The 12,125-nt window shown below is 41.3% G+C and overlaps 1 protein-coding gene across 3 annotated transcripts in view; it reads left to right on the top strand.

Annotated features, from left to right (window-relative positions):
• Positions 1–658: 658 nt before the first annotated feature.
• The window catches only part of LOC102192194 (rabphilin-3A), an 18,726-nt gene continuing 7,259 nt past the window's right edge, over positions 659–12,125 (top strand). For 2 of the 3 annotated variants that reach the window (XM_005729452.1, XM_005729450.1), the window contains exons 1-7: positions 659–907; positions 10,881–10,970; positions 11,090–11,101; positions 11,263–11,388; positions 11,497–11,626; positions 11,759–11,842; positions 11,934–12,102. In XM_005729452.1, coding sequence (XP_005729509.1) covers positions 10,897–10,970; positions 11,090–11,101; positions 11,263–11,388; positions 11,497–11,626; positions 11,759–11,842; positions 11,934–12,102 — 595 coding nt within the window. In that variant the 5' untranslated portion in view covers positions 659–907; positions 10,881–10,896. The remainder of the gene's footprint in view (positions 908–10,880; positions 10,971–11,089; positions 11,102–11,262; positions 11,389–11,496; positions 11,627–11,758; positions 11,843–11,933; positions 12,103–12,125) is intronic. The other variant, XM_005729451.1, reaches the window with a different exon arrangement.

The following is a 12,125-nucleotide window of genomic DNA, read 5'->3' as shown; positions in this document are numbered from 1 at the left end:
GCAACTCTACACTGTAACAACCATAAAGTGCAGGCCATAACCACTGTGCCAACGGTTATTTATGACCGTGACGATTGTTGATTTCATTCACGTTACAAATAACTTATTAGAATAATAATAAAAAAAATGAATCCTTTTAGATTAATTCAAAACCTTCAACTAAAGAAATGCATTCATCCTTTTCCTCGCGCAATTATTTTTCGATCCATTAGATGGCGCAGTATCTTCACAGTAGGATTCAATCGCCGGCAAACTCCGGTAATTGAGTCACTGATGTTGGAACTTTACTGTTTTTTTTTTCTTGAAAATTACATAGTTAAAACTATCTTTTAAAAAGGAGAAAAAGAAGAAGATGCGTCAGGGGAAATAAAAGTTTCTGCTAATTTTATCTTACAGAAAACATAAAGCTTGTAGGCACATACATATGAAGAATAAAAACAAACCCCATGGTTGTTTAATATAATTTTTAAAAAGTGACTCAAATAAAAAACGGCTTAAAAAAACAACCTTTAAAGCTATAATCCACGTTTACGCGCCATAAAGACAGACTGTTGGATGACGAGACAAATTTAGACAATGTGTTATGGAGACAATTGGATCAGGTGATGACTGCCTACTTGAGCATCAGTGTTATCACTTCACATCCAGGGGTTTCCTGCCCAGGGTACCAAGGGCTTTCCATCCTCCGCACAGGATAGAAGACCAGTTCCCACGCACTGGGGTGATCCACTGTGCATTTCAGCAACAGATTACTCTTCCAGGCAAAATAAATAAATAAAACCACAGGCTTTTGTGACGAGCACCATGCGCAATGACTAACTCCGTGGTCGGATCCGAGCGCTGCACAGAAATTTAGTCCGCATCATTCCCTGACAGCTCCCTGAGAGAGGCAGGGCTGGATTCACAGGTAGGCTGTGCGATCTCCTTCGAAGGATTTTCAAACATTACATCCTCACCCGAAACATTTCTGTGAGATTATTGCGTTTGGACAGCCCATTGTAATTTCTCTTTAGCCTGTGCAAGTTGAATGGATGCAGCATTTCATTCAGAAGACACGGGGAATAGAAATCGCTTACTAGGGAGCTCGTTTTATTGCCTGTTTTTATTAATTTGCTGGAACACATATCATGGGTTTTTATTAGCCTGTTATTTACTGAGTCGTTTGAATGAAGGGGAGGATTGTGAGGGAGTGTGCAGTGCACTCAGTATGCGTGCTGATAATTAACCTATAGCTTTCAATTATAACAATGAACATTTCAGTGAATCCTTTGTGTTTTGGGGGGTACATCATTCTGAAGACGTGATCCTGCTGCAGAATTTTATTTATTTATTTTATTTTATTTTTTGCTGTCATTCATGCAGAGCTGGTGTTGCACTGATTTACTACTACCTACTTTGGTGTTATGATTATGGACTAAGTTTATTCATGAATGGCTACACTCTAGGTGTACCTCAGTAGGTTCAGCCCCCCATCTCCCTTTATAAAAAAGATTTAATAAAACAAGACTAGAGCCCGGCTCCTCCTGCAAATGAAGTGCTTTGTTGTTGTAGATCTGATGTAAGAAAACAGACCTGGTAAGTCATGTGGGAGACTGTGTGGTTGCAGTCCCTGGGCGTTGCTGCAGGGTTTTTTAGGAGCGCACGCTGGAGGCTTGCAGACTATAGAGGAAAAACATCAAGCTGATCACTGATGTGGGGAGGGCTGCTTCTCAACTCCAGCTGTGACACAGAGCAGGTGAATCAGTTGACTACTTATTGTGATGTTATCTTTTACTGCACCCTAGGGCTCTTATTATTATTAAACCTGGAATGTCCAAGCAGTGTGTGTGTGTGTGTGTGTGTGTGTGTGCGCGCACGCGCGCTGTAATGGATTGGACTAGTTCATTCTTATTCTGACATTAATATGGAAAGAGGACAGAGAAAGGAAGCTGGGCTCTGCCTTCCAGTTCCACCATCTCCTAACTCCTCCTACAGACCTGAAGCATGTGGATTAAATGGGGGAAGGGAGAAAAGACTGAATGAATGGTCTGAGCGATATCTGCAGTTGCATCCTTGCACATAAGCAGCCCCAGTAGTGATTGAACGACACCTTCATCCTGATGTCCCCTGTCTTTGTATTTTTCTCCCTGCCTGCTAGCCTATTGTTGTTTTCGAAAGAAGGAATGAAATTAAGAAAAAATATAGGAGGAGATCAGTTGTTTTCACATCTGGTCACATAAAACAAGAGTAAAAGAGCAAGAATGATGGGTATTTATAGAAAAGGTGGGGGGGGGGGGGGAAAGATGGAGGAATGAAGTGCTTTGCATGCTGCATGCATTATTTAACACACAAGCATACAAGGCAGCCATACCCTTCTTCTTTAACCACGTTACTTTACAACATTTGTAACAATGACCTGGTCTGCATGGGTCTGAAAATTTAGCGCACGCACACACACACACACACACACACACACACACACACACACACACACACATGGAGTTTAATCACTCTCATTCTCATCTTCTGATCTTGCTGTTACCATGGCCACAGTTGGTAAAGGTGCATGACTCCATGTTTTTCTGTGCTCGTCACCATCTATGCATGCAGCTTCGGGCCTAAATCACACAGTTTTTACTGTAAATCTACGCAGATTTTGTGTTCTGTGTTTAAATTCTGTTAGAGGAGATTTTATTCTGCCATTTGTGTCCAAGCTCCAGAGGGGAGTGGCTTCATCTTCTTATTCTCATCAGCGGTGGATAAGCATTGATTCACTTACTTATCCAAATGTGGTGATTCGAGCTGCCTAAATGGTGTGGCATATTGGAGAAAGCAGAAGTAATGAATGTGGCCTTTTAACAAAGTTCCCCCAGCAGAGTGAGGAGTTAAACATCCAAAATAGAATTAACACTAGTTTATCTCGAAAACTCCTTTTCCACCTTTCCACTACCCTTTCCAATCCCTGACCCTTATTTTACACTCATTCTAATCAGCGCTTTACATATGTTGCAGCTGCAATGATGGTCTTCAGAGTAACGCCTACAGGAAGCCTCCCGACAGAGGTTTTTCTCTCAAAAGTTGCAAAGAAGCTTGCTGTTAGTGTTGCAGCTTCCAGGCCAGAACAGTTTGCCAACACAGATTTGTTAAAAACACCCAGGGGCATTGTACCTGCTAGTTTGCTAGTGGGACAAGAGGGAGAGTCAGATATCCAACAGCTGAACCACATCTTCACAGGGGAGAGAGTAACGGCAGTAAGCCTAAGAGAGACCTGACGTGTTTTCTTTCATCTTATGAACCATGTAGTTTTGTCTCATAAGACTACAAACAGACATTTAATACCCCTATCTGTTACCTCTGACATAAGATTTGAAGAAACCGAGGGAACGTAATCAGCCGGTGCATCAGCAGCCAGTCCCACCTCTTGCTTCTGGGGCATACAAGGATGAATCACCATCAGCCAAGCAAATCTGAAACTCACTGCAGGCTCTTGCTAGAGTGCCGGTAATCAAGTGTTCCCTCGTCCTGTAGCTGTTGACTGACTTAGCTTTAAAAAGCATTCTCTGCTATATTAGGAGACTTGTGATGTAACAGAGTTGGTGATAACTGTGATATTTAAAATATGAAATATTTAAAGAATATTAATAATGCACACAAAAAAATAGTGCAGCACCAGTAACTATCACGTTGACACTTAAGCATAGTGGGTGGCAGTATTGCACTTTAACTGATGGCAGATGTTATGCCATGTGGAGTTTTGTTGTTGATTAAGCAACTGTTCTTTTTCTCTGTTTTTTTTTTATGGTTAAGGTTTCAGACTTTCTCTTCAGCTCCCTTTGAGTCTAAAAGTTGAATCTGAATTATATGTAAATCAATATGCTGGTCAGATGGCGTTTTCAGCTAAATCTGAGGATTGCTAGGATCTGTTGGATGTCGACTGCAAATTCAGCCTTGTTGTGATTTCTGAATAAAAGAAAAAAAAAATCTGCACCAGCCAGATTTAGGTTGACTGGATGGAGCCAACAATTATAGCAGGGTATCAGCATGATAGCTTGTTTGGTCACTGGATGGTTTTTCCTGTTTGTTCTCCAACGATGCGGGACCTGGATCCATGCCTGCCGAGAGGATGTAGTTGTGTGTATTTAAAATGGTACAACGCTCTCACATTTGAGAGGTGAAGAGTCCTCGCAGATGGTTCTGCAGATGGTCCCTGTCAGCGCCATTGTCTGAGTGAAAGCATGGATAATTTGTCAATGCGACAGACCTAAAAGACTAACATCCACACTGTTGCCCTAAACAGAGTTTCTCAATCTGTTCCACCCGATGTGATCTGTTCCTCCCCAAATCCTTGTTTGATAGTGGTCAGAGCATAAAGCGTACACTAATGCCTTAAGGAGAGGGTTTACACAGAGTGAATGGCAACGAGGGTGGGAGCTGTAAATAATTAAGAAATGCTGAGTGATGTGTTCCTCTTGCAGCAGAACATTTCACGGTGCAGTGCTTTATAGTGTTGCCCAGGTCCAACTTTCAGTGTGTTGCTATGCTGCCGTCTCACAGTCCTCTATGGAGGATGGATGGAGTTTTGTCATGCTACTGGGAGTGGGTGGCTACCTTTTGGTGGCTCCTACCCTCTCCCCACTCACTCTGAGACATTGTGAGAATTTGACATCAAGATCTGTTAAGCTACTTAGTTTATAAATCCAAATGATCATAAATTAAATTCTGCGATTTAGATTTAATTTATTTAAATTTGGCGTCGCTGTTTATTTAACGTCAAGTCATGATATGTTTCCTTTGATAAAATCTGAGAAATCAGATGTTTTAATTGCGTTAAGAACTGCCAAATATACATTACAGATGAATGGGATGCTTGCTTTGAAGTAAAAGAGTATACACTTACACAATATAATCATGCAATACCGTGCAATCAAAATAATGTGTCAGCTTTGCAATCCATTGAACAGATGTTGGGAAATTTCCTGTGATAAGTCAGCTCCTTAAACTGCAGATAAAAATGAGTTGGTTATCAAATTACTGGACTCATCCTGTTGAAATCAGGAGCTTTTGTTTATCCCCACACATTTAATAGTTGTTGAGAACAAATATGGGCTAAAGTGGTTATCCTGTCTTCCAAACTACAACATGCAGAGATGTGATTTTATGATGCGAATGACTGGAGCACATTTGACTCTTCCTTTTTACTTTGTGGTTGCAGGCGTTCCTGTTTCAGTTTTTTTTTTCTTTTTTTACTGCTAAAGGTGGCAAGTCAATTACCATTCATGACCCTTACTGCACAGTGTACTCCAATCTTGTGTTTATAGCCTAATCAAAAATATAACACAGAACATTTTACAGCCTATAAGAAAAGACCTTCAGTTTCTACCTCACACGTCACCGCTGACTGCGAAGGAGCAGCTGGTTGTACTTTTCTGATCACATGTAGCTTACAAGTGAGTCAAAATGCTGTTGAGTAGTTCGTGTTTTGAAGAGAACTTGAGTGGTCTATAGACAGCTCACATATTGGCTTGTTTTTACAGACCATCCATCATTTTCCAAAAGTAGATCGTTTTCAACATTAAATTGTTTTCTCCATCATTCTAATCTCGTACTCAAATTCATCGAGTAGTGGTTAATTCTCAGGATGTGATAGTAGTTCATCCATATGCCGGCAATGCTGCTCGCTTGCGCCTTCCGTCTGCCCAGAATGTTTTACTTTGCTGTATTTAATTAGCATTTGGCAAAAAAGTCAGTGTGTGAGGAAGTGAATTAAAAAAGAAGGCATGATGTTCCAGATCACCACAGGACTTGAGCTAAAACTTTAGGCCAACCAAGACCTGTTTGTGTTTTCTTTCATAATACATAACACAATCTGACTTACTGCCAGACCAGATGGTAGAGGAGGAAAAATCAGGATGAAGTAAAATATGTTTCGTCACTTCTTAAACCCTCCTTTAAGTCCTTCTTTTTTCTTTATGATTTTATCATAAAACTTGAAAGTGATTTGTTGTATTTTGCATTGCACCATGTTTTTTAGCGATGACGTTGCCGTTCACCTTTCACAATAATCTTTGTTTCTTTGTTTGCTGGTTTTGTGTGTTGAGTATGTTAGATTGTTAATAGAACCTCCATTATGCATTCAAAAGTTTTTGAACACATGAAATATAAATCAAAGGGAAACCAATTGTGTAAATCTGCATTGATCTCTGATTCTCATTAACCCATTTTACAAATATCCTTTGTGGAGGATGGCGAGGGAATTGTTGCCCTGGAATTCAAGTGTAGTACCTTGTAGCGTTTCAGTGTCATTATATTTAATACATTTATAAGTAGGACATGTAGCGGGGTGTCAGGCGATTGATAAAGCCCTTGGTTACGCTGCAGACAGTTGTCCTCTATCAAATTCGGAATAAGATAATACGTTTAGCATTTGGCAGTAATTTTGATTATTTAGTTTGTCTGCTTCATCAAAATAGATTTGCGAACCGTTCATGTTTCTTTCATAAATAATGATCAATGCCAATTTAAAAATTGCAGTATTGTTAGAGCACAAAGTGCTTGTATATTATTTGAGTAAATCCTTGCTTTTGTTTGCAGATTTCAGTACAGGAGGTAGCTTCGCTCTATCCTTACATCCCACTTACAGTGGCCCATGGTGAATCATTCCAAAGAAGCCCCACTGACTTGTAGTCACTGCCTGCTTTCCTCAGCTCTCCCTTCCGCAAGTACTGAAAACTCAAGACATTACTGTAACAAGGTGCTTTTTCCCAGTCTGTTGGTTTTCCAGTCATATATTCTGCAGTAATGAGTCATACTCCTACTATTGAAAGATATACAACAACATTAATCTGTGAAAGTGCCTGACTGGACTCGAAATGGGTTACTCTTGCTGATGATTTTCTTGAACTGAAGAATGGATAGCTGTGTTTGCTAAAAGCTGATGCAAAACATCCAGGCTGTGCTCAGGGAGTTGTGTGTACGTAGACCCCTGAAGATGCACAGATGCAGATTTGTATTGACTAGTCTCTCAGGCCCTGAGGAGGAGACACAGGTTTCTAAATCGGTCCTCTCCACCCCCATATGAAATTCTCTCTATAGAGAGATCCCGCTGCATCCATGACTTATGGTGATCAGTCTTGAGTCGATGCTCTCCCTCTGGTCTTTCCTGCTGTCATCTCACACATGATCTGTTACTAGCTACTCCTGGCGGTATGGTGTGGCCATTTGCACAGTTCCCATTGTAAAGGTTTCATAACATTTTTGCAGAAGAATAAACAACAAATTAATAAATAACAGAGAATATGTGCTTCTCCTCAGAGAGGAATCCACCACCTGACTGAGTCATTTTTACCAGTTAAGCTGAGAAGTATAGAGGATGGAGTCTGAGGGTTAAAATTATGTCAGAAACAAGGCCCAGTATGACATTTTGGGCAAGACAGTTCATTATAATTGGTCTTGGATACAATTTTCAAAGTTACAGTACATTTAAAACCTTTTGAGAGAATTTAAACTACAACCAATGAAACCAGCACTACTTTCCAAAAGCTAAAGCATAACATCCTATAGTGACAGCTCTTTATGTGTATGTGATCCTTCAGACTATCTCCTGAATATTAATTGGTTTGTCACTTCAGCAAAGAACCCACTACTGTGATGCAGTAATATCTATCCCGAGCAGGGAGCTCGGGCTAGTCTGAGTCAGTCGTTACCTTGCCCAAGTCTTAACGTAGCCTCCCATCTGTCTCTCTCCACCCACCTCTGCAGGACAATAATGTTCGACAAAAGTGCCGTAATTTATTTTGGCAAGTGAAGGAGGGCCGCACTTCAGAGTGTCAGTGCATAAAATACACGGTGTGGTCAGAGTTATGTCTGATCTGTCAGTCTGCTGCTGAAAAAGTGGAAAAAGACCAGGCTCCCTGAGGACTGTGCTGCTAGTGTTGGCTAGATGCAGGCGCTGCATCAGAAGGAAAAGCCCACACCCAGAGTGCCTATTGATAGCACAGCGAATTTCTTGAATCCTGCAGGCAGACGTACAACAGATTAGACCTCAAAAGGTATGGAGCCCGACGTTACGGAGTATAATATGAGCAGCTGAATGAGTGGTGCACCCCTCCCTTTTGCTACTGCTTTTACTCTCTCCAAGTTTCTACAATGCTGGATTTTCCTGCTTTGAAATGCTGAAGAGAAGTACCACAGTGACTTCTCATTTTTCCTTTTTTGTCATTAACATTGTGCATTTTTGGCTAAATCCCGCCCCCAACATATTAAACCTCATAATCCAAAGAGCGGCAATGATGCATAAAGTATAGATAAAAACAGAATGCAACAATTTACAAATCATTTAATAGGCTTTATTTACGTTTTTATAGTTAAAAGACAACATACCAAAGCTTCAAAGTGACAAAAATGATGATTTTTGTAATAATATATGGACATTTTGATTTTGATATACCAGCAAAACACTGCAAAAAAAGAGAGGCAACATCAACACTGTTTTGCATCACCTCATGCTTTAAAACACTCAACAACTTGGGAACCATGATGAATGATCGTTGTAATTTTAAGAGCAGAGTACTTTTCAGGTCTTCCCTGATATAGATCTTAGGTGCTTGAAATTTTTACATCTCATAAAGCACCAACTGTTTTCAATGGGCAGGACTGCAGGCAGGCCAGTGTAGCACTTACACTCTTATTAAGATGACATGTTGTTAGAAAGCATGCACACTTTGGTTTGGTATTCTTTTGCTTAAATGAGCAAGCTTTTCTCTGACTACTCCCAGATGGGCTAATTACCCATGCTGTGCCCACCGATTCGCCCCTTTCCCATCACAGATGTAGCCCCTACAAATGGTCTCCACATCTTTCATTCTGAAACATTTGACCTGCTCGCTCTTTCTTAAACAATAATGCTTCTTATTTTACCTAATTAGCTGCCAGATTTCCACCAGGCGGTTTTATGTTATACACCACCTCAGTTTTGAAAAATTAAATGAAAAGGTATTTAAATAGCCCAAAAGCTTCAAGGCTTTACATTGTAAAGACAAAACCCTAAAATAATACAGGCAAAAAACCCTCAATAATCAAACGACTCCCTATGAGCAAAACGAAAAACGTCCTTTTACCGGAAGAAACCTCTGGCAGAACCAGGCTCAGAGATGGGTAGCCATCTGCTTGACCAGTTGGGGGTGAAGCAAGACAAGACAAAAGACACACAGTGGAAGAGAGCAGATCACCATAACAGTTCCTGGTATCTGAAGCACAAGAAAGGTTCTTAGTTTGTCTGGTTGCTTCAGTTTCGAACCTGCCAGTCTTCTCTGAATGCAAGTACTTTCCCTCATGACATACACTGTGGATCCAATCGCTCCATGTACTGTCTGGCAGAGGATTGATACAGCCCTCTGTCAGTCGCAGGAGTGCCTACAGACACACACACACACTCAGAAAGCAGTCTTACTCGTAGGCAATTGCCTCAGTGATTTCTGTCGACGGTGTCGTATTATCTTTACCATGTCAGTCTGAGATTAAATTACATTGCTAGTGTATCATATGGATGGATGAACCACTCACTCTTTCTCACTGTCGTTATTAGTACTCACTCTGTTCTCTGTCTATTTTTTTTGTTTTGTTTTGTTATGGGGTTTATTTTGCATCATGTACTGCAGTGACCGCAAAAGCTGACATTTACTTTAAATACTCTGATGACACAGCCATCCTTAGCATCCTCCTCGGCAACAGTGACTCTCTCCTTGTCTGTAAACAGTCCAGTTCAGATTCTTCATGGAGCGTCAATAAGTTCCAAGTGAAGTCTTATAAATAGTCTTATAAACATTAGTCTCCCCTGCCCCCATAGCACCCACCTCCATACCCAGCTTCACCAACATCCCTGGGGCCAAACGAGTTGATAACTTGATGGCATTTTTTTTTAAAAAGGCCTTAACACACTATGACCAATCAGAAATGCTGTAAAAAGACTCTTAGTCATAGCTGTGGTGTCCTTGCATAATTGAGCGACTCCTGCTGCACGTAACCATCTGTTTCTTTGATTTGTGCAGATTCACAAACGGGAAGCGATTCTTATGGCTTCACTAACAGCTGCTCAAATAACTGACCTTGCCACCCCCAATTTGCACAACTTTATCTCCACAGGCCTGACAGTGAAGGCGCATCTAAATTCAAACAAACTAGACCACTCACTTCACTTCATATTGCATCATTTCACTCTGCACCATCATGAACAAGAAGGCTCGTTTTGTCATGAGCGTCGTTCCCATTGCTGTATGCCCAGTAAGCGTCTCTCCCCCTACAGGAAACGCTTATGTCGCTGTAGCTCTGTCGTGTATTTTACAGATCAGTTTGTGGTGTTTCTGAAATGTTTTCTTGCATCCATTCACTGCTTGAATATTTTCCTGGAACTATATATTGAAACAGGCTTGGCAAGAGGACACGATACTGATTAGGCGGTAAATCTGGCAATGCAAGCCTCTTTGAAAGTTGGTGTATTTCTCATGCTTATGCAAATTCATTGGAAGCAAAGTGGATGAAGAAGCTAAAAGTTACTTTTCTGGGAATGATATTTGATTTTTGTAGATTCTACTTTTTTTTTGGCTTCTGATGGACATTTTAATTAACCCTGCGCTGTGACATTAAAAGGAAGTGTAGCTGGTGACTTTTCAATTTGATGTTGGCTCTGTCCTGGCTCACACATTTGTAGGAAATGACTTTTTTGATGAGAGAGCAATCCGGTGGCAATTAAGTTGGTGCTGCATAAGCACGAGATAAGGGTGCAGGAAAGGTAAAAGTGTGGCTCTGAGATATAGCTAGAGAGTTTTTATGACATCAGTTAAAGCTTGTTTGACTACCTCATGCTGAATTTATCCATGCCTTCTGTCTCTCTGTCTATCCCACAGACTGCAACAGAGCAGCATGACAGACACAGTGATGAGCAGCAGCTCAGATCGCTGGGTGTCCAATGACAGGCAGAGGAACATGCACGCTAGGTAAGCCTGATGCTCAGAACAATTTTTCTTCTAGTAAACCTTTCATATGGTCACATCAACACCTAACTGTGCCTTCCTCTTTTCACCTGCATCTGTCTGATATGTGATTTGTGACATAGTGATAAAGAACAGTAAGTAGATAAACTCCTATCTTATTGCATTAGGCAGCAATGTGCTGATGCAGTAAATGCATGCTCATTCATTCATTGCTCAATGCCTGCATGTAAATGTGTGATTGGTATAGTTAAATCATATAGTGCACCTTCAACTGCAGAGTATGCTTGGCTTACAGGGGCAACTGGACCATGCAGCCAGGCCCCGGTCCCGGTCCAGACCTCACCGATGAAGAGAAGGAGATTATAAACAGTGTGATCGCCCGTGCTGAGAAAATGGAGGCCATGGAGCAGGAGAGAATTGGGTAAGACCTGCAGTAGTTTCTCTTCTGAGACTGATTGCACACATATATTTTGACTTGGGATAATAATTGTTGACATTTTAAGTGAGATTTCACTCTGTGCTGCTGCAGGCGTTTGATAAACCGCCTGGACGACATGAAAAAGACTGTGTGTGGGGATGGAGTGTCCCGCTGTTTGCTGTGTGGAGAGCAGCTGGGCTCACCTGGGGTCAGCTCAGTGGTGTGCGAGGACTGCAAAAAGGTTGGTAATAAGTCAGCTCTTCTGCTGCGATTCACGCTAAAGGTTAAGAAAATCCAATAGGTCAGCCGTATATTTGTAATAACATTGAAAATGGCAAGCAGCTGGTAATCTTTATTCTAATCTGTTGTGTAGAACATGTGTACCAAGTGTGGCACACAGTGTGGCAGTCGGCCACGCGCTGTGTGGCTGTGCAAGATCTGCAGAGAGCAGCGAGAGGTGAGCGCTTTAAACCGAGAGATAAAATTACAATTAAAACAATAATCCACTGAAAAAGACGGTAAAACATATGCTTTTCCTCTTTTCTCAGGTGTGGAAGAGATCTGGTGCCTGGTTTTTCAAAGGTTTCCCGAAGCATTTCCTGCCATCACCGATGCCATTATCTAAAGCAAAAGAGACAGGTGCCCAGGAGGCAGCAGAGCCCCAGAGGCCAAAAGCCTCTGGGCCCAGGGAGACAGTAACCCAACAACAAGCACCAGGTAGACACAGCTCGCTTCAACTT

This window comes from Pundamilia nyererei, unplaced genomic scaffold (genome assembly GCF_000239375.1).
Source record: "Pundamilia nyererei isolate P.nyererei 1_Seehausen unplaced genomic scaffold, PunNye1.0 scaffold00033, whole genome shotgun sequence".
In the NCBI taxonomy this organism is placed as follows: domain Eukaryota; kingdom Metazoa; phylum Chordata; class Actinopteri; order Cichliformes; family Cichlidae; genus Pundamilia; species Pundamilia nyererei.
This window is presented reverse-complemented; position numbering and strand designations above follow the sequence as displayed.